At 44.6% G+C, this 25,085-nt stretch overlaps 1 protein-coding gene across 4 annotated transcripts in view; it reads left to right on the top strand.

The window, feature by feature from the left end:
* LOC126277924 (protein croquemort-like) overlaps positions 1-25,085 on the top strand; it is a 705,530-nt gene that overhangs the window by 632,670 nt on the left and 47,775 nt on the right. For all 4 annotated transcript variants that reach the window (XM_049977497.1, XM_049977498.1, XM_049977499.1 and 1 more), the window contains exon 7: positions 12,575-12,866. In XM_049977497.1, coding sequence (XP_049833454.1) covers positions 12,575-12,866 — 292 coding nt within the window. The remainder of the gene's footprint in view (positions 1-12,574; positions 12,867-25,085) is intronic.

The raw sequence follows: 25,085 nt of genomic DNA, 5'->3' as shown, positions 1-25,085 counted from the left end.
TTTACCACGCCGAGTCACGGTCATCTGGTGGACTGAGGTGTGCTGGTGGATTGAGGTGTGCTCTCCGCGTTTTTAACCGTCATCCTCTGATGATGAACTGTATTCGTTATCAACAGCTATGTGTACAGTGCCGTCGCATTCTTCAGGATAGCAAAACAGCTAACTAAATTTCATTTACTAGTTCTCTTAACAATTATACTCTCCCTCCCGTGGTATGGGGGCAGCTTCCATCACATCTCTGGGACCAATGTCCATTTCCCGATTTCCGGCATGACCATAGCACATGACAGGACGCTATTTTCTATCGCCAAGGCTTTGGACAACAATTTTATGGAGACTTACAGCTGCACCCACTATCACCCCGACTTCCTCCCTCTGAATCGAGTGGAGGTGGCTCAGGTGATATTCTTTTCCTCCCAGAATCGTGAGTGCTATAAAGCCGCCTTTACTGTGACGGAGCTAGCCTATGCACTCGTTTCAGGACCAGGGTGGGCGATGTTCACATTCAGATGTTCCAGCATCTTTCTCTTGCGAACAAGCACTTTCTCCTTCTCACGTACATAGCATTTGGACAGTTCGCACGTTTCCCAGACGCTGACGTGAAGCCACTGTCATACCCATGCCCAAGACCAGTAAGGACAAATACCTTCTTTCTAGCTACCACACATACCTCTCACCAGTTGCGTTTGCAAGGTAATGGAGTATGGTTCACGGGTGGCTGGTATGGTGGCTCGAGTCTCGCATTCTACTAACCACTGCACGATGTGGATTTCGAGCGCGCCATTGTGCAGTTGACCGTCTCGTCACATTGTCAACCCATGTCATGAACGGTTTTCTGCGGAAATGCCACACTGTACCTGTGTTTTCCTATTTGAAGGAAGCCTACAGCTACTGGAGGACTCGTATCCTCCATACTCTGTACCGGTGATGCTTCCAAGGGTGCTTGCCCCATTTCCTTCAGGAAGTTTTAAAAGACAGAGTTTGCAAGGTACGTGTGGCTTCAGCCTTGTCGGGCACCTTTATCCAGGAGAACAGGGCGCCCCCAAGCCTCTGTCCTGAGTGTTCTCAGCTGTTAACACTCTTATGGCCTGTGTCCCGCCAGGAATCTTCGGCTCCCTTTTCGTCGACGATTTTGTTATCTATTGGTGTTTTTCATGGACTTCTCCTTGAGCGGAGTCTTCAGCAATGTCTCGATCGACGTTACTCGTGGAGAATCGGCATTGGCCTCCGCTTTTCACCTGACAAAACCGTTTTAGTAATTTCTGGTGGTGCAATGGGTTTCTTCCACCGCCTTTACATCTTGGGGCTGTTTCTTTTCCATTCGCGGAAACTAAAATATTCCTTGGGCTCGTGCTTCACAGAAAGCTTTCTTGGTCCTTCCGCGAGCCTTATCTGGCCGCAAGCTGTACCCTGCCCTCAGTGTACTAAATGGTTAAGCTGTAGTTCCTGGAGAGCGAATCGGACAACCACCTCCATTTGTACAGATCCCTGCTACATTCCAAAACTAGCCTATGGATGTTTCATTTATTCCTTTGCACTTCCTTCCATCTTATGCCATCTTGTAATCCGTTTGGTCACTGGCGCCTTTTACACAGCCCGGTTGTCTCTACGCAGGAGCTGCCGAACTACCTACTGCCATAACGGCGTGATGTCTTCCTCAGTGGACACACATGCCGTTGGTCTACTACCATGCCCGGCCATCCATCCTTTGCCGTCTCTTTGGATGACTCCCTTGACCACCAGTATGGGGCGCGCTCTTCGGTTACCTACCGGAGTTCGATTTCGGCTATTACTCTGGCAGCTTGCGTTAACGCTGCCTGCCACGTTCCCGATGGGCATGAACCCTACACTGCTTTGGCTTCGTGTGGCGGCCCGTATTCACCTTGGTCTTCATTCGCTTCCCAAGGATACTACTGCAGCGTCACTCTATCGCTGTACGTTTGACGACCTTCGCATGGAACTTCGCGAAGGTACCTTTGTATACACTGACGGCTCTAGGACTTCCCACAGTATCGGGTGTGCCTTCGATATTGGCGCCCACGTTTTTCGGTATCGGCTTCCGGAACAATGCGCAGTATTTACTGCAGAGCTATTCTCCCCGTATCAGGCCACACAGTACATCTGACGACAAAGCCTATTCAATCGTCTTCTGCACCGATTCTCTCAGCGCCCTTAAGAGCTCCAGTGTGCTGGACAACGGGTCCAGGAAAACTGTCGCTTGCTCACTCTTCATGGAACCACTGTGATGTTTATGTGGGTTCCTGGTATGACGGGACACGGAGCTGCTGTTGCTGCTGCCAAAGCTGCAGTCCTCCTACCTCAGCCTGCTAGCTCTTCATGCCTTCGGATGATGTCCGTGTGCCGTCTGTCGGCAGATGGTGTCACTTTGGCGTGGCCACTGGTCTTGTCTTCATGTGAACATGCTCACGGGAACTAAAGCTCTTCCAGCAGCTTGGCTGACCACCTCTTGGCTCTCTCGCCGCGAGATGATGATTTCAGCTAGACTGTATATTGGTTCAAATGGCTGTAAGCACTATCGGACTTAACATCTGAGGTCATCAGTCCCCTATAATAACTACTTAAACCTAAATAACCTAAGGACATCACATACATCCTTGCCCGAGGCAGGATTCGAACCTGCGACCGTAGCAGGCACGTGGTTCCGGACTGAAGCGCCTAGAAACGCTCGGCCACGAGGGGCGGCTTGCGTATTGGGCACTGTCGTTTTAGCAATCGCCATTCGTTAAGAGGTGATCCACGCCCCCTTCGTGCTCATTGTCATCAGCTTTAGACGGTTCGCCATTTCCTGATCCAATTGTCATTTTGTAACGGCTTACGTTCCAGTGCGTGTTTGCCGCCTGTGTTATCGGTCGCTTTTAGCGAACGACGCGTGGGCTGTCGCTGACATTGTCGCTTATGACCTCAGTTGTTTTTGCACTCTAAAACAACCCCCCCCCCAAAATAAAAAATTATTAGTCATTAGTTTATCATCACAAGATCGGCGAGATTTCCTTTAGGGGGTATTTTCGTAGTTCTACCACTCTAGCAATCCTTAGTTGTTAGAAGTATTTCGCGCTATGGTTATAATACGGTAATATGGTTCCAGCCACCAACTTTCCTCCAACACTAAGCTTTCATTACCAGCCGATATCAACTTACTCAGCTACATTGTTTGTAGGGTGAATTTCATTCAGCCTCGCCGGCGGCGGTGGCCGATCGGTTCAAGGCTCTTCAGTCCAGAACCGCGAAGCTGCTACGGTAGCGGGTTCGAATCCTGCCTCGGGCATGGATGTGTGTGATGTACTTAGGCTAGTTAGATTTAAGTAGTTCTATGGGACTGCTGACCTCAGCTGTCAGGTCCCATAGTGCTCAGAGCCAATTGAACCATTTTTTCATTCAGCCTTGTTGGTTTGGCCTTCGGTGATGGATATTTCCGCAGTCAGTGGATAACGACATATTCGTATATTTTCCCTGCTTCCTCCCGTACTCTCGTGACAGCTAAAATAAATAATACTTACGTTTCAAGTAACTACCATTGCTGTTAGCGCCGCTACTCCATATATTGAAAGCATAGACATGTCATATTACGAGTAAGTAATAAGCTTCAGCAAACAGTGAATCTACGAGAGGCAGCCATTTATTGTACTGTATCACAACTTGAATCAGTTAGCATCTGGATGTTGCAATGGACTGAGTTATTTCCTCCCAGAGGCTTTCGTTATCTTGTGTTTTCTACTGACATACGGTGGAATATTTCTCTCCTGCGCGTGGTGAAACAAACGGTGGCTGCCGACTGTTTACGTGCGCGCGCGCTAGAGCAGCAGCACCGTTCATCATCGTTAATCCAACGTCGCCATGTCTTTTAGCTTTGACCGCAGTCTTTTACACTCGGTTCTTAACAACGTCCTCTTATTACCCAAGTGCTCCACACAAACTACCTCGCGCCGTCGCGTTACACACAACAAAGACCTCATGTACATCCCTTCCTCATTACTCGTCACAAAAATGAATCTTACACTACTTCTTTGCAGCGGGACATTACGTACAACCACCCCTGCCGAGCGTGAATACTGAAATTCGTAATTTACAGAACTACTGAAACACTATAGTACTAAGAAACACTCAATTTCACTCCGCTCCAATACAGAGCTACTCCAGGAAGTTGTTAAACGATGAAACTCTGCATCCAATTTACGCTTTGTAGCTATGATTCGACTGGCTTTTGCATCTGCCTGTCTTCCGCTAACTTAAAGTGCAACTGGATATTGCCGCTAGGTAAGAGGTCTCTTATTATTAACCACCAGGATAATCATCGGAATAGGTAACAGGAACATAACTGATAAGCAAGTTGCTAAGTTCGATATATATTTGAATGTAACTGAAGTGCAAAGAGGGTTTCAAAAAAGTTTATATTATACAGTGTGTCCCAAGAGGAATGTTCTGTATTCAAGGATATGACCGAGACGAACATTAGGAACGAAAAAAAATCTAGTAAACATTAGCTCCAAAATGCAATTGAGACCTGCTACACTTCAGTTGCACGTAAACTGCTTTTTTGAGAGGGGGTAGTATGGACCAAAACCGGAAAAATATGTCTAGTAAACATGGGCTCTAAAGTTCATAACTTAAGGCCGGCCGGTGTGGCCCATCGGTTCTAGGCGCTTCAGTCCAGAACCGCGCGACCGTTACGGTCACAGGTTCGAATCCTGCCTCTGGCATGGACGTTTGTGATGTCTTTAGGTTAGTTAGGTTTCAGGACTTATAAGTTATAGGGGACTGATGACCTCAGAAGTTAAGTGCGATAGTGCTCAGTGCCATCTGAATCATTTTTGAAGAGATTAAGTCGTCCTCACTAGAAGAGATTCGTTTAACAGTATCAAAGATTTAGTGATTGTGTCTCTTAAGGTATGCATTTTAGATCCCATGTTTACAGGACTTTCCCGCTTCTAATGATCATCCACGTCGTATCCCCGAATATTGATCATCCCTCCTGGGACACCCTGTATGTGACTCATTTGCTTAAAACTATCTCTGGACTTCACTTCTGCCCAGAGACAGATCGAGGTTAGGGTTTATCAGTGATGTTCCTACTACGTATTCTGGCGATTATCCTGGTGAACAATAATACGAAATTTCCTGCCAAGCAGCAACATTACATTAGCAACATTCAGTTGGGTTTTGAGTTAGTGGTAGACAGGGCAAACGGAAAAGCCATTCTAACTATAGTTACTATACACTCTGTATATGGTAATTGGAGATAGCGACAGTAAACTGCATTTATGAAGATCATATCACTTTTGGAGTTCTGCATGGGGGAAGCAGGTATCCAGAATACCATACATCATCAGCTTCTTAGAAATGGAGTTTGCCGTTGCTTTTCTCCCATGAAATTGCTAGCGTTCCTGGCCATGGGAGGAGGCACTGAGCCCCATACTTTTTCGTTTATCGGCCAGCTTCTGGTGAACTTGGGAAGAAGTTACACGCAAGAGTAAAAGAAGGGAGTGATGCTTAGGATGGAAGAAAGAACAAGACGAGCGCTTTGATACTGGACGTTAGGAGGTGAGGAGGCGCCACCGTTCTGTGGCGCTGAGCAGCTGGCGTCGCCTGCAGCAGGTAATTGCCTTCCGTAATAACTCGACGGCCGACGGCTGGCTGCAAATTGCTGGCGCTAGCGGGTCCCGTTACCACGGCCCACTGTGCCAATGTCACTCGAAAGCCGATGCTTTCAAAATACCTCTCAGCGAAAGCAGTGAACGTTCCTGAAAAGGTCCCCTTTCCGAAACTATTCAAGAATTGCTTCAAAGTGTCGGCGTCGCCCCTTCATTAACGCTTGAGAAAATCTGACCGCCAAGGAGGATATGATGTCTCTGTGTTTTTCATACTGCTCATCCTAAACAGCAACCTAGACAAATTGTAAGGATTACATGCAGTAGCGACAATAAGTATTTTGAGAAATAAATTTTCATAACAGCTTATTCAAAGGAAAGTACTACTACAGTGGCACTCACCTGAAGATGGCCAGACAACGCTGCGCCGAAATAGAGTGGCAGGACGTTACTGATATCCGCCAGTTCTCCCGTGTTTCTATGGAACAATCAGTACGCCGGGAAAGCTTTAAACGTCACATTGTCATCTGATTAACAGCGCTAACTGAGGTAATATCACGAAACAAGGAACATTGGGTTCCATAATTGCCAATATCACAGATAGTTTTACAAAATTACTGTAATCTGACAGTAGCCTGCGTATTACAGCTTAAGACTTGGGAAAGTCGACTTAGTGTACATGGCCATTAATACTTGTTGGCATAATGTACAGCCGTTCAGTGTGATGGCACGGAGGCAACGACAGCAGCCACTCTCTAACCAAAGACTGCAATAACTGGTCACAGCTGGAGAATTGTCGTCGCCTTAGCCATCGATTGAGTTCCTGCCACAGATGGTCAGTCCGATTGAGATCTGAACTTTGGCATTCTCATTCGCATCTTTCTCAAATGCTCAAATTTGTGTAAATTTCTAAGGAATCAAACTCTGAGGTCATGGGTCCCTAGAATTACACTATTTAAACACACACACAAACACAGGGAGTGGCCGGCCTCCTCAAAAAGCCCGTGACATGAACAGATATATGCTTAAGACCACTGTCGTCCTGAAATTCCCAGTTTCGTCCCATTTTATTCTTGACATGGGGCAACATATGCGTTTTCAAGATTTCACAATATCTTGCACTGACCTGCCTTCGCATGCACCGAATCCCACCGGAAAAAATCAGACTAACCTTTCATCGGTCCAGAGCACACAAGACCACAATTCAGGTGCCCAGTCCTTTGTGCTCTGGCTTTCCTATTCTTTCCTTCGGCGCCAGCCTTGAAGCTTTGCAGTGCTGATCGACACTTCCACATTGAGCAATTCACGCAAGTCTGTGTTTGTCGACAGCAGTCTTCTTTGGGTCACCCTTTGACATCCTTTTCCGTTCGGAGTGCGACTTTGCCGGGCGTACCCTTTCTTTTATTATCTGTGGTTCCTGTTAATCGTTTCTTCTGATTACAAACACCCGCAGTTTGTCTGGACAAACCAAAATCCCGAGCGACACCTCCCTGAGCCTTGCCTCGCTGCATGCCATCGATTACCGCATTTTGTAGGCCTGGTGGTTACTCGTTGACGTTCGGCGAGTTGAAAACTGCCTAAAAACAAAACAAAAGCTACCAGATACCAAATGTATTCGACGTTCCTGGCGTAGCCATTTGCTTCCCAACAACCACCACCAGTGTCGAAATAGTTTTGGACCGAACACGACGACGTTGTGAGTGCTGCGCTTACCGCCACTGCGCTGAATCCAGAGGCATGTCTTCGTATGGGCGCGTGTCGCTGCACGGTGAGCCAACACGGGCTAGCTAAGCAGGAAATTGTGCGGCGCACACCCAGCGGCACATGTTTGTCAAAATACTTAATGCCGCTGCAGTGAATGTGGACAATCCCAAATTTTTAAAATTCCGTATATTGCGAAGCTCTCTTTAAATGTAAATAAATCCATGATAATGCGAATAACAAAGAGAAACAGACATATGGTATCAGATTCCCATATTAGGGTGGAACATATTGAGCATCGCACATGGAAAAAGTATTTAGGAGCAACATTCACAAGGGATATGAGATGGGCGACCACCTAAAATCAGTATTACGGAAGTCGAATGCAAGCATTAGATCTGCGACAGTGGGATGAATCTCCTAAGGATATCGCATATTCGTCGCTAATTTAGCTAATTATAGAGAGCTGTTTCAGTATATTTGTTCCGTATCGAGTAGCCACAGCACTGCTTTGAGAACTTAAGTGTGAATCCTTGGATAAAAGACGACTTACTTCTTGCGAAACCCTGTAGAAAGAATTTGGGGAACGTTTACTCGAAATAGACGGTGCGACCACTCTTCTGCCACAATCTCGAGTAGAAATCGAGAGAATAAGGGGAGACCGATTAGGGCATCCCTTCGTTCATAACGCGATCGGAGCAGGGCACACTTGCTGATTCTGTGTAGACTGACCTGCGGACCATATATGCAGACGTAGATGTGCAGAAACAGAAGTCTGTAGCCTTCGTGCGAACACTGGACTCGCATTCGGGAGGACGACGGTTAAATCCCGCGTCCGGCCATCCTGATTTAGGCTTTCCGTGATTTCCCTAAATCGCTTCAGGCAAATGCCGGGATGGTTCCTTTCAAATGGGCACGGCCGACTTCCTTCCCCGTTCTTCCCTAATCCGATGAGACCGATGGCCTCGCTGTCTGGTCTCCTTTCCCCAACCAACCAACCTTCGTGCGAGGGAATGAAAGCGCCTGCGTGTGCTTCCGTGTAATTTCCAACCGCGGGATGAGTATGAGAGCCAAGAATGCAGTGTCTGCTGTAGGACGGAGAGAAACGTTTTATATTGTAGACACGGATGGCTGATCTGTCAGGCCAATGTGTACGTGAAAGAAGCTGTGCTACTGGTTGTTCTCCGGAGAAGACTTGCACAGGTACACTGTTCGTCCCGTTGAAAGGCGGTGTGTGAAATAAATCGCCTGAAGGAGGGATTCCTCCTAGTGACCTGAAGTTTCACTGCCGTAGCGCTGTTCAGATTATCTTCAATGCGTAACAGTCTAGATAAGGTATTCTGTCCGATGTGAGAACATATCACACTGTTGATGACACTGAAAATCGTGGCATTTAAAGACTGAGTACTGTTTAACTGACCGGCGTTCCGTAGCCGACGACGTCGGCGTATGTGTGTGGGCTGGCGATCGACTCGGACTTCAGCCGGTTCGAATGCTGGTGGTCGATGAAATTCTCACTCTATTTGGCCATGGTGTGGAGGAGAAGCGGTGGCGTAAAGTTCCTTGTCATCAGTGCGGCAATGTCCAGGGTTGAATTCTAAACATCTCCGCAGTGTGTCATGAATTGAGAGCATGTGACACTGGACACTGTTCATGGTGATCCGTCCACTACATGGGCACCTTGAGCTATTGGGTAAATAAACTGCTTAGCGCTCTCTACATGTCCTGAGTGCCAAAATTGTGTGAAGTCTCACAAACCATAATCTACTTGAGCCCTAAGTTACATCACAAAGACTTGCCGGGTTGTGGGACCGAGCGGTTCTAGGCGCTTCAGTTTGGAACCGCGCGACCGCAACGGTCGCAGGTTCGAATCCTGGCTCGGGCATGGATGTGTGCGATGTCCTTAGGATAGTTAGGTTTAAGTAGTTGTAGGTTGTAGGGGACTGATGACCTCAGATGTAAAGTCCCATAGTTTTCAGACCCATTTGAACATCAGAAAGAAAAGCCGCAACGGAAATCTGACTGCTGGACTTTAGATAGACCGCTTGGGATCGAACTTTACCAAATGCTTGCTAGTATATTTCTCTTACATTATGCATGACGTTCGTGAGCACAGGAGGGTAGTCCGGCCTGCTGGTGTGCTCACTAAGGAAAAATTTAAAGTAGTAAATCGTTAAAGAACATTTATTCACAGAGTAGTGGAGTGTAGTCCTGAACTTGGTCAAACATGTAAAACACACAAAATCTTAACGCCATGGTTCTGTACGAGCAAACTGCAATAAACATCATTATTTTGCAGGAATTAGGCTGGGTGAGGTACGCAACGTGGTCGCACGTATGCTCACACGTGAAAAGACTCATTCACAGAACAGCCGAAGATAACATTCACTATTTTCTACCGAAACTTGAGTCGTCAGAACTGGTCTGTGCCTCAGAGCAGAGGCAAATACGAAAATAAGTCGTAAAGATAATGCATGAAGTGAATCGTGTCAGAGTAAATATGTTCTGCCCCCACCTGAACTTAGTTAAATGGGAGCAAAATTCCATTATTTCCATCAAGGCAGCAACCGTTACGAAATTGTCTCGGATGAAAAACAGCCCATAGTTGCACTAAATTTTGTTTATTTTAAACCTTGACTATGGATTCTGCTATAGCAATATAGCCTCCTTCAGAAGTCATACACATTAATAAATGAAAAATGTCTTAGCCCAGCGGCTGCGTCAAGACCAATAAAATAACTTCAACAGACATAAGCCTTTTTGTAACATAACTAAAATTACATACAGCACCGTATGTCCTCCGCCACTACCACTGTTACACTGATAACAGTATTATTATTGTAGCAGAAACCATGGTAAAGATTTTAAGGATTTAAAGTAAACATAATTTAGTGCAGCTGTGGGCTGTTTTGCATTCAAGAGAGCAAAATTACAGCTTACGGAAATCCCATAACGTTCCTAACAAGAGGCTTTAGTATTACGGGAAGTTCCTAAGCCGAAAAATCTCGAGCAACTCCCAACTAAAATTGCCGTGTAAAGGCGCAGGAGAGCGGCGAATGATACTCTCCACTGAACAGCTCAGAGGCTATTCTACGACTGTACTTCAACTGGCAAACTTCTAAGTGAATTCCAACACGCCTTGCCTTTGTGCACTTGGAGCGCAAAAATTGCATGGGGCCAAACGATCATCCAAGTGGCTAAATTTTTCAGTGGTGCCAGTCACCTCCTCCAACTCCAGGACAGGAGAGACGACGCGTCTCTACTGGTCACGAGAATTTTTACCGGCTGAAAGTGTAAAATCTGATCAAGCGCGTCATGGGTGCCTGGGTCTGAACAAGCCAATCGCGAGGGCAGCCACAGGACGACACGTGGAGGCAACGTCTCAACGGTCCGCGTGCACGGCGGCTGAAGTCAGTTTTGGAAGTTGAATTCAACCGCCTGTCTTAGGCTTCTGATGCAAAACTGAATTAAGAAAGTTCATCTCAATTCCCGAGGCTGCATCCGCTGGAAATATTACATCCACAGTTATCGTCCATGCTGAGAACAGGTGTTACAGGTACATTATGCACTGAAGATGATATGTAGTGAGAATGAAAGTAAAACACACTAAATTTCGGTTTCCAGTGTGATCGTCCTCCCTGGCATGAAAAAGTACGAAAAAACACAGGCAGAGAAAAGACTGCAGAACTTGATGACACCAAAACATTACGTTATTACGTGAAAGGAGGATTGACTGATGACTTTCAGCATTATTGACAATATGCTTTCGCACGCGGCCGTGTCCACCGTCACCTTATCCTTACGGCGTTGGAGATACGGCGACGAAACAAAAATGGCGACATGACCATGATCATCAAACAGTCCCGTATGTGTACCTTACCAACTAATACACTCATGTTCAGGCTAAACAGAACACCTTGAATGACTAAAGATAGGACGTACATATTCACAGGACATGTACGAGAGTGTGTTCTGCAGAAGTGATTAGCCTTTGTTACCACGGTTCAGGATGTGCCCTGTTGTCTATCGATGCGTATAAGGCACAAATGGCATCCTGTAGTATAGTTATCCGTGCTGCACTCACCAGGTTCCAAAGTTCATCTGTGGTGGTCGGCATTGGGTCATGGCGCTGCAGTTGCAGTTTTATCATATCCCACATATTTTCGATTGGCGGCAGATCTGGTGATCTGGTGGGCCAGGGCAAAATACTGACACTCTGTGATGCCAAGGGCGCACATGTTCGTCCGGCAAGAAGTGGTCGTGCATTGTTTTGTTGAAAAATGGCGTCTGTGGTGTTGTGCAGAAAGGGTAAGGCTACGCGTCATAGCGTGTCACTTAATTAGATCACATTGGTCAGAGTGCTCTGGAGACGCACCAACTGTGATTTGTGGTTGCACCCAATAGTACCCCACGTCTAAAGGACTTAAGCTGGTGCCGTATATCTTGTGCGGATGCAGTCACTGATGCCGCTCCCCTCTGTCGGCGGCGAACCAAAATGAGGCCTTGATTTCCAAACAAACAGGACCTGGATTCGTCAGAAAACACTACCTGATGCCATCCCTATCCATAGTGACGTCGTTCCGTACACCGTTGCCGTCTAGCATGATCCTGCAGACTCCTCAGAGTGGATCGGAGAAGTGGACGACACGCACGTAGCCCGTAGACCATGCTGTAACAAACGGCGACGGATTGTTACCCCTCACAGTGTAATACGAGTTGCAGCGTTAAACTGTTGCGCACAGCAGAGGAGGACGCACATTTGTTCTGTTATGTCATATTTGGGGTGGTCTGGGTGCTGCGACCTGACCCATTTCGGCCTTCCGTGAACCATTCTGGATATACTCGTTGTACTGCCGAAACATTCCATCCCGCACAAGCATCAATTTCTCGGAAGGATGCATCACATTCTCTCATGCCGATAATGTGCCCTCTTCGAGACTCGCTGATCTCACTGTAAGGTTCGCGCATACGTCTGAAAGCAATCGTGCACCTCTGCTCAAGTCCCACTGACCCATTACATTCGATTTACAGCGGCAACTGGAACCGCAGGTACATTTTCCCGGTACGTGGTGTTGCACCGATATATCGATGACGACCTTGAACCGCGGGTCGACATGGTTCAAATGCTAATAATATCTGCAGAACATACTGATGTACAAGTCTCGTGCATATGAACGGCCTGTATCTAGTCGTCGCGTGAGTTGTATTTTCTTCTGAATATGAGAGTATGGTCTAGCGGAAACCTCTAAGACAGCTACTGTGCGCAGGTCGATCGAGCTGGACTTCCGGCAGGAGGACGAGGTGCTGGGGCTGCGCGGCTTCCGCTACTCCGGCGGGCCCTCGCTGCTGGACAACGGCACGCTGGACCCGGCCAACGAGTGCTTCTGCGCCGGCGAGTGCGTCGCGTCCGGCGTGCTCAACGTGTCCTCGTGCCGCTACGGCGCGCCCGCCTTCGTCTCCTACCCGCACTTCTACCTGGCCGACGAGCGCCTGCCCGCCGCCGTGCACGGCATGAGCCCCGACGAGCACCGCCACAGCTTCTATGTCACGCTCGAGCCGGTGAGTACGGCGTATGGCTCCCCCTCCCTCTCCCTCCTTCTCCCTCCTTCTCCCTCCCTGCCAAGTTACAAACACCTCTCCCCCGCAACAGGACAAATCGCACAGCCAAAAATGCAACAGGAAATTCTGGTATGACCACTGTTGTTTTCTATATACATAAATTATCTGGCGGACAGGATGGGCAGCAATCTACTACTGTTTGCTGATTTTTCAACAGCGTACAGGTGGGTGTCGCAGCTTAGTGACTGTACGAGGATACAGGATGACTTTAAAGGGGAAGCCAAGATGTTGGGATCACACATTCACTTTCGACTTAGTACGCCAGTAGCAGACAATTACAGAAACGGTTTCGACTTAGTACGCCAGTAGCAGAAAATTACAGAAACATAACGTGAAAATAATAGATGGTTCGAATGGCTCTGAGCACTATGGGACTTAACATATGAGGTCATCAGTCCCCTAGAACTTAGAACTACTTAAACCTAACTAACCTAAGGACATCACACACATCCATGCCCGAGGCAGGATTCGAACCTGCGACCGTAGCAGCCGCGCCGCTCCGGACTGAGCGCCTAAAACCGGTAGACCACCGCGGCCGGCTGCAAATAATAGAGTGCACTACTGTGGCAACTCCGAGAAAATCGTAAGAGAAGTTTTACGTGTCTGTTGTGTGGCTTACGAATCTGTGTGTAGGTGTTGGGAAGTAGGAGTTCATGGTTGTCAAGTGATTGGCATTCAGCTCCATAAGACGGCCGTGCGCGTGTGCGGGCGCGTGTGGGCGCGTGTACTATTTGATTTCCATGTGTCTATGACAAAAACCATCCTGCAACATCTGATGTCGAGAGCTCATCCGATGACTAATTGTACATTGCTCTTGCGGTCTGGCACATTGTCACTTACTGTATTACTGGTTGCGAGTAGCATAATTCATTTCATTAATTATCGAGGCTTGACTTGGGCTTTCCAGGCCTGTCCGTCGTCCATGAAAATTTATTTAAAAACACTTAACAGTCAAATAATAAATGAAATTCATAACTGGTTCACGAAAATGCACGTGGTTTGTTTTCATTATATTACATCTCAAATGTCATATAAATTAATGTGATGAGTGATGGAAAAAAATAGACTAGAAAGTGGTAGCAGGAATCGACCAGTCGCTTCGCCCAGCACCTGCTTGCTACCTCTGAACGCTAACCTCTTGTCCATAACGTCTTAACAGCAGCACCTGCACACAGGTACATCAGTTACACAGTGGTCGGAGAAACCTTCTCTTGAGATTTTCTCGGAACTTGCAGAATAATTCCTTACTACTTGCACATAAAGTTGAGTTAAAGGCCTACTAAAAGCTTACAAAGACTGAAGAAGTAAATGCGTGACCGCGACGTTGTTGCCTACCCTTGCTAGACAAAATTTATAGCTGCTCTGATGAATGGCATCTTGGCCTAAATGTACAAAAATGTATCTCAATTCAGATCATTAGGAATTACAATCAAGTTACTCTCGAATACAGCACTAGCTGTGCTGATCGACACTGTCAGGTAGAGTGAATAACAAGGCCTGATGTCGGAAAGCGACACGCAGCGGAACCAGCAAGTGATAATTGTAGTGAGGACGGGCAATGGTCGACTTGGGGCTGTTTGGAGGGGTTTATGAAAGTGTGGCTCATATGTAAAGGAGACAGCATACGGAACACTAGTGCACCCCATTCCTGAGATCGGCTAGAGTGTTTGGGATCTCCACGTGGTCGGATTTAAGGAAAACATCGATCCAATTCAGAGGCGGGCTTCTACATTTGCTATCAGAGGTTCGAACAACACGTGTTACGGAGATGCTCCGGGAACTCAAAAGCAAATCACTGGAGGGAGGGCGACGTTCTTTTCCGGCAAAACTACTGAGAAAATTTAGAGAACCGGCATTTGAAGCTGAATTTGGAACGATCCTACTCACGCCAAAGTACATTTCGCGTAAGGACCACGAAGATAAGGCAAATTAGGGCTCTCACTGAGGCAACATTTTCCCCTCTCTTTGACTTCGAGTGGAAGACAAAAGGATACTACTACCAGTGACACAGGGTTCCCTCCGCCACGCACCGTATCGTTAGCTTCCTATGTATGTATGCATGTAGATGTACCAAAAATGTTCGATAACTGTTCTTTGTGACCCGAAGGGATCCTTTTGTGGATGCACGATATTTAACGTAACTATTAAGATAAACCATGAACCATGGACCTTGCCGTTGGTGGGGAGGCTTGCGTGCCTCAGCGATACAGATGGCCGTACCGTAGGTGCAACCACAACGGAGGGGTATCTGTTGAGAGGCCAGACAAACATGTGGTTCCTGAAGAGGGCAGCAGCATTTTCAGTAGTTGCAGGGGCAACAGTCTGGATGATTGACTGATCTGGCCTTGCAATATTAACCAAAACGGCCTTGCTGTGCTGGTACTGCGAACGGCTGATAACAAGGGGAAACTACAGCCGTAATTTTTCCCGAGGACATGCAGCTTTACTGTATGATTAAATGATGATGGCGTCCTCTTGGGTAAAATATTCCGGAGGTAAAATAGTCCCCCATTCGGATCTCCGGGCGGGGACTACTCAGGAGGACGTCGTTATCAGGAGAAAGAAAACTGGCGTTCTACGGATCGGAGCGTGGAATGTCAGATCCCTTAATTGCGCTGGTTGGATAGAAAATTTAAAAAGGGAAATGGATAGGTTAAAGTTAGATATAGTGCGAATTAGTGAAGTTCGGTGGCAGGAGGAACAAGACTTGTGGTCAGGTGACTACAGGTTTATAAACATAAAATCAAATAGGGGTAATGCAGGAGTAGGTTTAATAATGAATAAAAAATAGCAGTGCGGGTAAGCTACTACAAACAGCATAGTGAACGCATTATTGTGGCCAAGATAGACACAAAGCCCATGCCTACTACAGTAGTACAAGTTTATATGCCAACTACCTCTGCAGATGATGAAGAAATTGATGAAATGTATGACGAGATAAAAGAAATTATTCAGGTACTGAAGGGAGACGAAAATTTAATAGTCATGGGTGACTGGAATTCGTAAGTAGGAAAAGGGAGAGAAGGAAACATAGTAGGTGATTACGGATTGGGGCTAAGAAATGAAAGAGGAAGCATTCTGGTAGAATTTTGCACAGAGCATAACTTAATCATAGCTAACACTTAGTTCAAGAATCATAAACGAAGGTTGTATACATGGAAGAATCCTGTAGATACTAAAAGGTATCAAACAGAATATATAATGGTAAGGCAGAGATTTAGGAACCAGGTTATAAAATTGTAGGACATTTCCAGGGGCAGATGTGGACTCTGACCACAATCTATTGGTTATGAACTGTAGGTTAAAACTGAAAAAAACTGCAAAAAGGTGGGAATTTACGGACATCGGATCTGGATAACCTGAAAGAACCAGAGGTTGTACAGAGTTTCAAGGAGAGCATAAGGGAACAATTGACAGGAATGGGGGAAAGAAACACAGTACAAGAAGAATGGGTAGCTCTGAGGGATGAAGTCATGAAGGCAGCAGAGGAGAAAGTAGGTAAAAAGACGAGGGCTGCTAGAAATCCTTGGGTAACAGAAGAAATATTGAATTAAAATGATGAAAGGAGAAAATATAAAAATGCAGTAAATGAAGCAGGCAAAAAGGAATACAAACGTCTTAAAAATGAGATCGACAGGAAGTGCAAAATGGTTAAGCAGGGATGGCTAGAGGACAAATGTAAGGATGTAGAAGCTTATCTCACTAGGGCTAAGATAGATACTGCTTACAGGAAAATTAAAGAGACCTTTGGAGAGAAGAGAACCACTTGCATGAATATCAAGAGCTCAGATGGCAACCCAGTTCTAAGCAACGAAGGGAAGGCAGAAAGGTGGAAAGAGTATATAGAAGGTTTATACAAGGGCGATGTACTTGAGGACAATATTATGGAAATGGAAGAGGATGTAGATGAAGACAAAATGGGAGATAAGATACTGCGTGAAGAGTTTGACCGAGCACTGAAAGACCTGAGTCGAAACAAGGCCCCCGGAGTCGACAACATTCCATTAGAACTACTGACGGCCTTGGGAGAGCCAGTCATGACAAAACACTACCAACTGGTGAGCAAGATGTATGAGACAGGCGAAATACCCTCAGACTTCAAGAAGAATATAATAATTCCAATTCCATAGAAAGCAAGTGCTGACAGATGTGAAAATTACCAAACTATCAGTTTAATAAGTCACAGCTGCAAAATACTAACGCGAATTCTTTACAGACGAATGGAAAAACTGGTAGATGTGGACCTCGGGGAGGATCAGTTTGGATTCCGTAGAAATGTTGGAACACGTGAACGCTATACTGACCTTACGACTTATCTTAGAAGAAAGATAAAGAAAAGGCAAACCTACGTTTCTAGCATTTGTAGACTTACAGAAAGCTTTTGACAATGTTGACTGGAATACTCTTTCAAATTCTGAAGGTGGCAGGGGTAAAATACAGGGAGCGAAAGGCTATTTACAATTTGTACAGAAACCAGATGGCAGTCATAAGAGTCGAGGGGCATTACAGGGAAGCAGTGGTTGGGAAAGGAGTGAGACAGGCTTGTAGCCTCTCCCCGATGTTATTCAATCTGTATATTGAGCAAGCAGTAAAGGAGACAAAAGAAAAATTTGGAGTAGGTATTAAAATTCATGGAGAAGAAGTAAAAACGTTGAGGTTCACCGATGACATTGTAATTCTGTCAGAGACGGCAAAGGACTTGGAAGAGCAGTTAAACGAAATGGACAGTGTCTTGAAAGGAGAATATAAGATGAACACCAACAAAAGCAAAACGAGGATAATGGAATGTAGTCAAATTAAATCGGGTGATGCTGAGGGAATTAGATTAGGAAATGAGACACTTAAAGTAGTAAAGGAATTTAGCTATTTGCGGAGCAAAATAACTGATGATGGTCGAAGTAGAGAGGATATAAAATGTAGACTGGCAATGGCAAGGAAAGCGTTTCTGAAGAAGAGAAATTTGTTAACATCGAATATAGATTTATGTATCAGGAAGTCGTTTCAGAAAGTATTTGTTTGGAGTGTAGCCATGTATGGAAGTGATACATGGACGATAACTAGTTTGGACAAGAAGAGAATAGAAGCTTTCGAAATGTGGTGCTACAGAAGAATGTTGAAGATTAGGTGGGTAGATCACGTAACTAATGAAGAGCTATTGAATAGGATTGAGGGGAAGAGAAGTTTGTGGCACAACTTGACTAGAAGAAGGGATCGGTTGGTAGGACATGTTTTGAGGCATCAAGGGATCACAAATTTAGCATTGGAGGGCAGGGTGGAGGGTAAAAATCGTAGAGGGAGACCAAGAGATGAATACACTAAGCAGATTCAGAAGGATGTAGGTTGCAGTAGGTACTGGGAGATGAAGAAGCTTGCACAGGATAGAGTAGCATGGAGAGCTGCATCAAACCAGTCTCAGGACTGAAGACGACAACAACATTAAGATAACTGTGCTGTTCGGGAGAAATTAAGTACAGTAAATCAAAACTGGAGTGAGACCATGTGATGGACTCTCCCCATTGCTTTTCAGTAAATCAAAAGTGGCAATAATTGACGAACCAGTGAATTTACCATCAACTCATATTGGGATGGACTGCTTTGAATTAGCAGTTCAAATGGAAATTCTATTTACAAAACCGAAATAGGGGAAAATCCAGAACGTTTCTCATTTCAAACATTTAGGCGAAACGACCCAGGAAACTTTCCAGAAAGGACTGGTTACGAAATTCGTTGTTACAAAGTGAAAACAGCTTCAGGCTTCCAAGAGACGTCTATAACAGTAAATTCATCTCAGAGAACACCAAACTGACTTATTACAACAAAATCATGAAACCAGTGTTGTTATGCCACACTCAACAACGAAGACAGCCTGAAGAAATCCGAGAGGGACAACAAACTGCATTAAGGAAAATTTTAGTTCAAAATTCTACTGAGAAACTAATGTACAGACCAGGAGAAAATAAAGAAATTTCACATTATACTCAAATCTATTTGGTAACGGGTATGTAAAAGAATATAACCAACGAATATTAAGAGACAGGTTGTGGAAATCTACGGAAGTCACAGTTCTTGTATTTCGACATAACTGCCAAGGAGTGTGACTGAATGAAATTTAAAATGTTTGATACAACCACCGCTGGTCAAGCCAGTCAATAAAACAATAACAATTTCTAAAAGGTTGCTTTACTAGTTTCGACGCATTTTCAAATTTAATCGCAATTCTGGAAAACTGCATTAATAATTCCAACTATAACTGTTTCAAATATTACAAAAAATACATTAAAACCAGAAAATTCAAACAAAGGCAGCAGAAACGAGTCACATGACATCATGACAGTTTTTGGTTGATCAGTCATTTCACACCTTAACCCAGTGTAGATGAAAACTGCATCGGGATGAAAGATTGCATTACGTCCTGTGTGCTCCCCCTGTTAGCTCAGTGGTCAGCGCGTCGGAATGTCATACCTAACGGCCCGGGTTCGATTCTCGGCTGGGTCGGGATTTTCTCTTCTCCGGTACTGGGTGTTGTGTTGCCCTTACCATTGTTTCATCCCCATCGACACGCAAGTCGCCGAAATGGCGTCAAATCGACATACATGCACCAGGCAAACGGTCTACACGACGGAAGGCCCTAGCCACACGGCATTTTCATTTCCATTACGTCCTGTGGTGATGCAACGATCATTTCGCAAACAAAGGCTCACATATCCTTATCTTATAACGTGCCACAAGCCCAAAACTAGAACACAGCATGCAGTCGTACTGTGTTCTGCAAGATAAATCTAATAAAGACGATGCATCATCAATGGCAAAACTGGGGGTATTTAGTACAAATTGCCGGAAGGTCTACTCTATCCATCATATTGAAAACAATTTACACCTATCGACTTCTGCCTATTCCATATAAACAAATTTTCTGTTGGGGAAAGAGTAGGTATTTTTGGCACTGTGCAGATATTTATCGTTGCCATGCTACTGAAACAAACTTTGCACTTGATATCTGTTGGATGAAACACCTTTAGTCATGTACTGTAAATCTAGAAGCTATGTTACATTTATTACAGCTATGGATGAGTTAATTAAAAATACAAATGATGCAAATGAAAAACTGAGCACATTGTCTCATTTTTCCGTCGGTGCGTGTCAGACAATGATAATATTAAAGAGGAAAACATTGTCTAATGATTTGCAGATCACTAGGAAATGTTTTTCTTTGTGTATTACAGAATAGAGTATGCACATGTGCGTAGTACATTTTGTGTTCGTTCGTGTCGTCTTGTGAAACCGTGGTTAGTTGGAAGCAGCTGCAAGTGTCCATGCAGTTGTAGATGTACAAACAGCAATAATAGTTTTCAGCAATTACAATAGACGTAATAATAAATTAAAAATGCATTAGAAATTAAAAGAAAAAACAAACAATATTAGAATTTTAAGATGATACGAAGACAGATGGCAGGAAATAATTGGATAGAAAGAGGGGGGAAAATGTTACCGCATCTGAGCCAGTCATATTTTTGGGAGGGAGTTAGTATTGAAAATACGGTCTGACATATTCTACAGTACCTTACCGAACATATATAGGAATTCAGTACTGTGTGTACTACTTCTTCTGTCCTATGATAACTGGATAATGAGTATAGTTTCTGATGGTGTTTTTTGTTGTTCAGCCGCATCCATGAATTCAAATTCTTTCAGAGCACTTGTAAGTAAATGTGACGGATAAATGGCAAACCATTACCACGGCTTTCTTCTTTCAATCCGTTATTGGATGAATGCAATGACTGAATGATATATGTGTAGGGAGGTCGGTGCATCACGGAAGTTTACTATTTGAGAGTAGTGATGTCACACATTACATTAAGGTAGCCTCGACGGTGTCTTTGAGGATCTTCTTATACTCAAACATTACTGCGCGTTCCACAATATGCCTAATATATATATATATATATATATATATATATATATATATATATATATATATATATTGTGTGTGTGTGTTTTAAATAGTGTTTAGAAGTATTAATTCGTAAATTAAATTGTAGGGAAGCGGGACTGCAAGGTTCGAAGTAGTTCCGACGCTTTCAGAGTAGACTGGCTCAGATACGGTAACATTTCTCTCCCTCTTTCTATTCAAGTATTTCCTACCATCTGTCATCGTATCATCTTAAAATCCTAGTATTATTTGATTTTCTTTTAATTTCTAATGCATGTTTAATTTATTATTACTTCCATTGTAATTGCAGAAAACTTATTGCTGTTTGTACAACTACATCGATACTCTGCACATCACATTTAAGTCTCTGGCAGATGGTTCATGGAACCACATTCATAATTATGTTATTCCAATCTCGTACAACAGGCGGAAAAAACGAATATCTATATTTTTTCGTGCGAGCTCTGATTTCCCTTATTGTATTATGATGATCGTTTCTCCCTACTATGGTCGGCGTCAACAAAATATTTTCGCATTCGGAGGAGAAAATCGGTGATTGGAATTTCGTGAGAAGATTCCGTTGCAACGAAAAACGGCTCTATTTAAAAGATGTCCAACACAAATCCTGTATCATTTCAGTGGCACTATCTTCTCTATTTCGAGATAATACAAAACATGCTGCTTTTCTTTGAACTTCCTCGTCCGTTAATCGTAGCTGGTAAGGATCCCAAAACGCGGAGCGGTACTCAAAGACGGAGAAGCGTACTGTCGGCAGTCTCCTTAGCAGATCTGTTAAATTTTCTAAATGTCCTGTCAGTAAAACGCTGTCGTTGATTAGACTTCCCCATATTTTCTGTGTGTTCTTTCCAATTTAAGTTGTTCGTAATTGTAATTCCTAGGTATTTTGTTGAATTTACGGCATTTATATTTGACTGATTCATCGTGTAATCCAAAGTATAAAGAATTCCTTTCAACACTTACGTGGATGACCTGACACTTTTCGTTATTTAGGGTCAGCTGCCAATTTTTGCACCATACATATATCTTTCCTAAATCGTTTTGCAATTTGTTTTGATCTTCTGGTGAGTTTGCTAGATGATATACGACAGCATCATCTGCAAACCAACCTAAGATGGTTGCTTTGATTGTCTCCTAAATCGTTTATATAGATAAGGAACAGCATAAGAGCCTTTAACACTAGCTTGAGGAATGCCACTACGGAATATCTTCAGCCGGCCGAAGTGACCGAACGGTTCTAGGCGCTACAGTCTGGAACCGCGCGACCGCTACGGACGCAAGGTTTGAATCCTACCTCGGGCATGGATGTGTGTGATGTCCTTAGGTTAGTTAGGTTTAAGTAATCCTAAGCTCTAGGGGACTGATGACCTCAGACGTTAAGTCCCATAGTGCTCAGAGCCATTTGAAACATTTGAACGGAGTATCTTTGGTAATGTAAACGAAAAGCTGCAAAATGAACGAGCTATTATAAAAATGTAAGGCAAAGGTTTCTAAGTGAGCAATAAATCAAACTTGACTTCCCACTTGGCTTAGTTTGCAGTAGAGCGCACTTTGTCATATGCTGTGATCCGACATACGAACGACATGCTTTGTGTACATAAGATTACCATAAACTCTGTACTTGGGGTATAGATCTTCCTCGAAGCTGCTTTTTTCCTGTGTCTCACGCAGAACAATTGTCAAACGTTTCTTAAAAAGCCTTTGATGTAATTTTTCAAGTACAGCAGTGCAATGAGTATACTGACCGCCTCTTACAACGATGACGAGAGTTCAGTGCACAACTATGACACGCTATGATTGTGTTTGTCACAATGGTGCGACTGAAGCCACGGTTGTTAAACAGTATGACAAGCAGCCCCTGCCACGCTAATGTTCGCCTAAATGAGATAATGCGCTCATAATTTAGGGTTTGTATCATTTACAGAAAACGACAGTTACTGAACTCTGTTCACGCGAAGAAACTGTATCTCGTAAAGCAGTGGACAGTGTAATTGCCTCCTGTCCGAGAATGAGTTCCGCACGAAGGCTGTCCCCTGTTCACTCAAGTTTAATAAAAAGGTTGCTCTCTGCATGTCTCTCTATCTCACTCGCTCATTGCACGCGAGTGAATAAGAGTGTTGGCGTCGCGCTCAGCTCTTCCGCTCTCGCCGTAAACTGTGCCGCGGCTACTTGATCTCGTGGCCGGCTGGGCTGGCTGGACGCCAACTGGGCGAACAGAGGCGCGAGATAGTCCGTCGTGGGGTAGGCCAGAGCACGCCATCCGCTGGCGGGGCACGTTCTGTCTGCTGCTGCTGCTGCTGCTGCTGCTGCTGCCGCGTCACGCAGTGCCGTATTGATCCGCAGGCAGGCGCCCGGACTCTGCCGTTGGCGCCGTGACGTGGGCTCCACACATCCACTGTGTCCGCCTGCAGGTTCTGCGCCACCGCGTTTACAGGTGGTTAACTCACTTGCAGTTTCTGACCATCGTCTATTACTTACCAGTCAGTAACATCTACATCTACATGGGTACTCTCAGAATCACATTTAAGTGCCCGGCAAAGGGTTTATCGAACCACCTTCACAATTCTGTGTTATTCCAATCTCGTATAGAGCGCGGAAGGAACGAATACATACCGGGTGATCAAAAAGTCAGTATAAATTTGAAACTGAATAAATCACAGAATAATGTAGATATAGGGGTACAAATTGACACACCATGCTTGGAATCACATGGGGTTTTATTAGAACCAAAAACTACGAAAGTTCAAAAAATGTTCGACAGATGGCGCTTCATCTTATCAAAAAAGCAATAATTAGCATAACAAAGTAAGACAAACCAAAGATGATGTTCTTTACGGGAAATGCTCAATATGTCCACCATCATTCCTCAACAATAGCTGTAGTCGATGAATAATGTTGTCAACAGCACTGTAAAGCATGTCCGGAGTTAAGGTGAGGCATTGGCGTCGGATGTTGTCTTTCAGCATCCCTAGAGATGTCGGTCGCTCACGATACACTTGCGACTTGAGGTAACCCCAATGCCAGTAATCGCACGGACTGAGGTCTGGGGGCCTGGAGCTCAAGCATGACGAAAGTGGCGGCTGAGCACACGATCATCACCAAACGACTCGCGCAAGAGATCTTTCACGCGTCTAGCAATGTGGGGTGGTTTTTTTTTTTTTTGTTGGTTCTAATAAAGCCCCATGTCATTCCAAGCATATGTGTCAATTTTTATCTCTCTCTCTACATTATTCCGTTGTTTATTAAGTTTTCAAATTTATACTAACTTTTTGGCCACCCGGCATATATTTCCGTACGAGCACTGAGTTCCCTTTTTTTTTATCATGGTGATCGTTTCTCTCTATGTAGGACGGCGTCAACAAAATCCTTTTGGAGAATGTTGGTGATTGGAATTTCGTGAGAAGATTCCTCAGCAACGAAATGCGCCTTTGTTTTAATTATCTCCATCTCAAATCCTGCATCATTTCAGGACGCTCTCTCCCCCATTTTGCGATAATACAAAACGCGCTCCCCTTTGAAATTTGTCGATGTACTCCGTATTTCCTATCTGGTAAGGATCCCACACCGCGCAGCAGTATTCCAAAAGAGTACGTAGTGTAGGCAGTCTCCTTAGTAGATCTGTTACGTTTTCTGTGTGTACCTTCCAATTTAAGTTGTTCGTAGTTGTAATCCCTAGGTATTTGAATTTACAGCCTTTAGATTTGACTGATTTATCGTCTAACCGAAGTTCAATGGATTCCTTTTAGCACCCGCGCAGATGACTTCACACTTTTCTTTACTTAGGGTCAATTGCCAATTTTCGCACCATATATACATTTTTATAAATTGTTTTGCAATTTATTTTTATCTTCTGATGACTTTACTAGTAGCTAAACGAAAGCATCTTTCGCAAACAACCAAAGACGGCTACTCAGATTGTCTCCCAAACCGTTTATATAGATAAGGAACAGCAAAGGGCCTGTAACACTACCTTGGAGGACGCCAGAAATCACTTCTATTTTACTCGATGACTTTTCGTCAGTTACTACGAACTGTGACCTCTGTCACAGGAATTCACCTTTACAGTCACATAACTGAGACGATATCACATAGGCATACAATTTCGACACTGTATCACATAAGCGGCTTGTAGTGAAAGTCTTCCGGAAATCCATAAATACGGGATCAGTTTGAAATCCCATGTCAATAGCACTGAACAGTTTGTACGAGGA

This window comes from Schistocerca gregaria, chromosome 6, assembly GCF_023897955.1.
Source record: "Schistocerca gregaria isolate iqSchGreg1 chromosome 6, iqSchGreg1.2, whole genome shotgun sequence".
In the NCBI taxonomy this organism is placed as follows: Eukaryota; Metazoa; Arthropoda; class Insecta; order Orthoptera; family Acrididae; genus Schistocerca; species Schistocerca gregaria.
Note: the sequence above shows the minus strand (reverse complement) of the source record. Positions and strands in the feature narration are given on the sequence as shown.